This window comes from Crocuta crocuta, unplaced genomic scaffold (assembly GCF_008692635.1).
Source record: "Crocuta crocuta isolate KB4526 unplaced genomic scaffold, BGI_CrCroc_1.0 scaffold143, whole genome shotgun sequence".
Classification (NCBI taxonomy): domain Eukaryota; kingdom Metazoa; phylum Chordata; class Mammalia; order Carnivora; family Hyaenidae; genus Crocuta; species Crocuta crocuta.
The window spans coordinates 3388168-3389428 of NW_027529175.1; the positions used below are offsets into that span (position 1 = coordinate 3388168).

Here is a 1261-nt window from a genome sequence, read left to right on the forward strand (position 1 = left end):
GTGCCTTTCTGCCCTACGCCGCCGAGCTGCCCATCTTCCCGCAGCTGGTAAGCGCCCAGGGAGCCGGAGGGCGGTGGAGGGAGGGCTGGTTCTGGGCCGCGCGGGGCGAGGTGGAGCGCGCGGGAGTGGAGCGGCGGGGGCCGGGGCGGGGGGGGGGGGGGGGGAGGGAGGCGACAGGCCACACACGCCCCTGCAACGGTTACCTCAATCAGCCAGGGCTTCAGCTTGTCGTCGATGATGATGTCGTAGCCGTAGCACTCGAAGCAGTGCTTGTCGTTGTTCATCACCGGCTGCAAGACAGGACCAGAGGCCTGTGCGGACAGCCTCAGGGGGGCCCGGCTGCCACCACTGCCCCGGACACGCGGTGGGCCAAGCGGCAGGACCTCCTCGGGCCTGACGACGTGCGGGGACTCACCGCCAAGGTCCGCGCTCCCACCGTGGCCCCCAGCGCCGCCCCCCAGCCTTCCCCAGCTCCTCCCACAGGGCCCAGACTCAGAAACGTCCCTCAGCCTCTGAGGGCACTTCACGAGCGATCACCAGGGTCTCCGGGTCCCGCTCATCAGAGGCCTGATCAAAGCAACATCTCTGTCAGCAGGGACTGTCCTCAGAGCGGACAGAAGCCCAGCCCCAGAGTCCTGGCTTGTGCAACCTCGTCACAGACACTGGCCACCAGGCTGCTAGGCCCTTCCTGGGCCCTTAGGGATGTGGGGTGCCAGGTTATGAACCTCTGTTCTCTGTGACAAGCTGATCTGTTCACTAAAAATTTGGAAATTTTCTTTTTTAATTTTTTTTAAATATTTATATATTTTTGAGATAGAGAGCACGAGCAGGGGAGGGGCAGAGAGAGCGGGAGACACAGAATCTGAAGCAGGCTCCAGGCTCTGAGCTGCCAGCATAGATCCTGACATGGGGCTCGAACTCTCGAGCTGAGAGATCACGAGCTGAGCGGAAGTGGGACGCTTAACCAACTGAGCCCCCCAGGCACCCCTCTTTTGAATTTTCAATTCCACTTTATAAACTCTTCTCCGAGTACATAGAAAACCCTGCCAGCTGCTCGCTTACAATGCAGGTTCCCAGGCCCTGCCGAGGCTGCCTGGATGAAAACCCATGGGAGGGGCCAGCAAGCAGCCACGTCACACACACCCTGGGGACCCTGGTGCACCCACAGTGAGTGAAGCCCCCCACAGAGCAGTGAGGCCTTTTTGTACATTAGTGGGTATGTGGACTCTACTTCACACACTGGATCTAGAACCGGAAACTC

The 1261-nt window shown here is 60.7% G+C and overlaps 1 protein-coding gene across 1 annotated transcript in view; it reads right to left on the minus strand.

Annotated features, from left to right (window-relative positions):
* The window catches only part of TTLL1 (TTL family tubulin polyglutamylase complex subunit L1), a 28679-nt gene that overhangs the window by 6355 nt on the left and 21063 nt on the right, over nucleotides 1-1261 (minus strand). The window contains exon 11 of the mRNA XM_077757991.1: nucleotides 204-290. Coding sequence (XP_077614117.1) covers nucleotides 204-290 — 87 coding nt within the window. The remainder of the gene's footprint in view (nucleotides 1-203; nucleotides 291-1261) is intronic.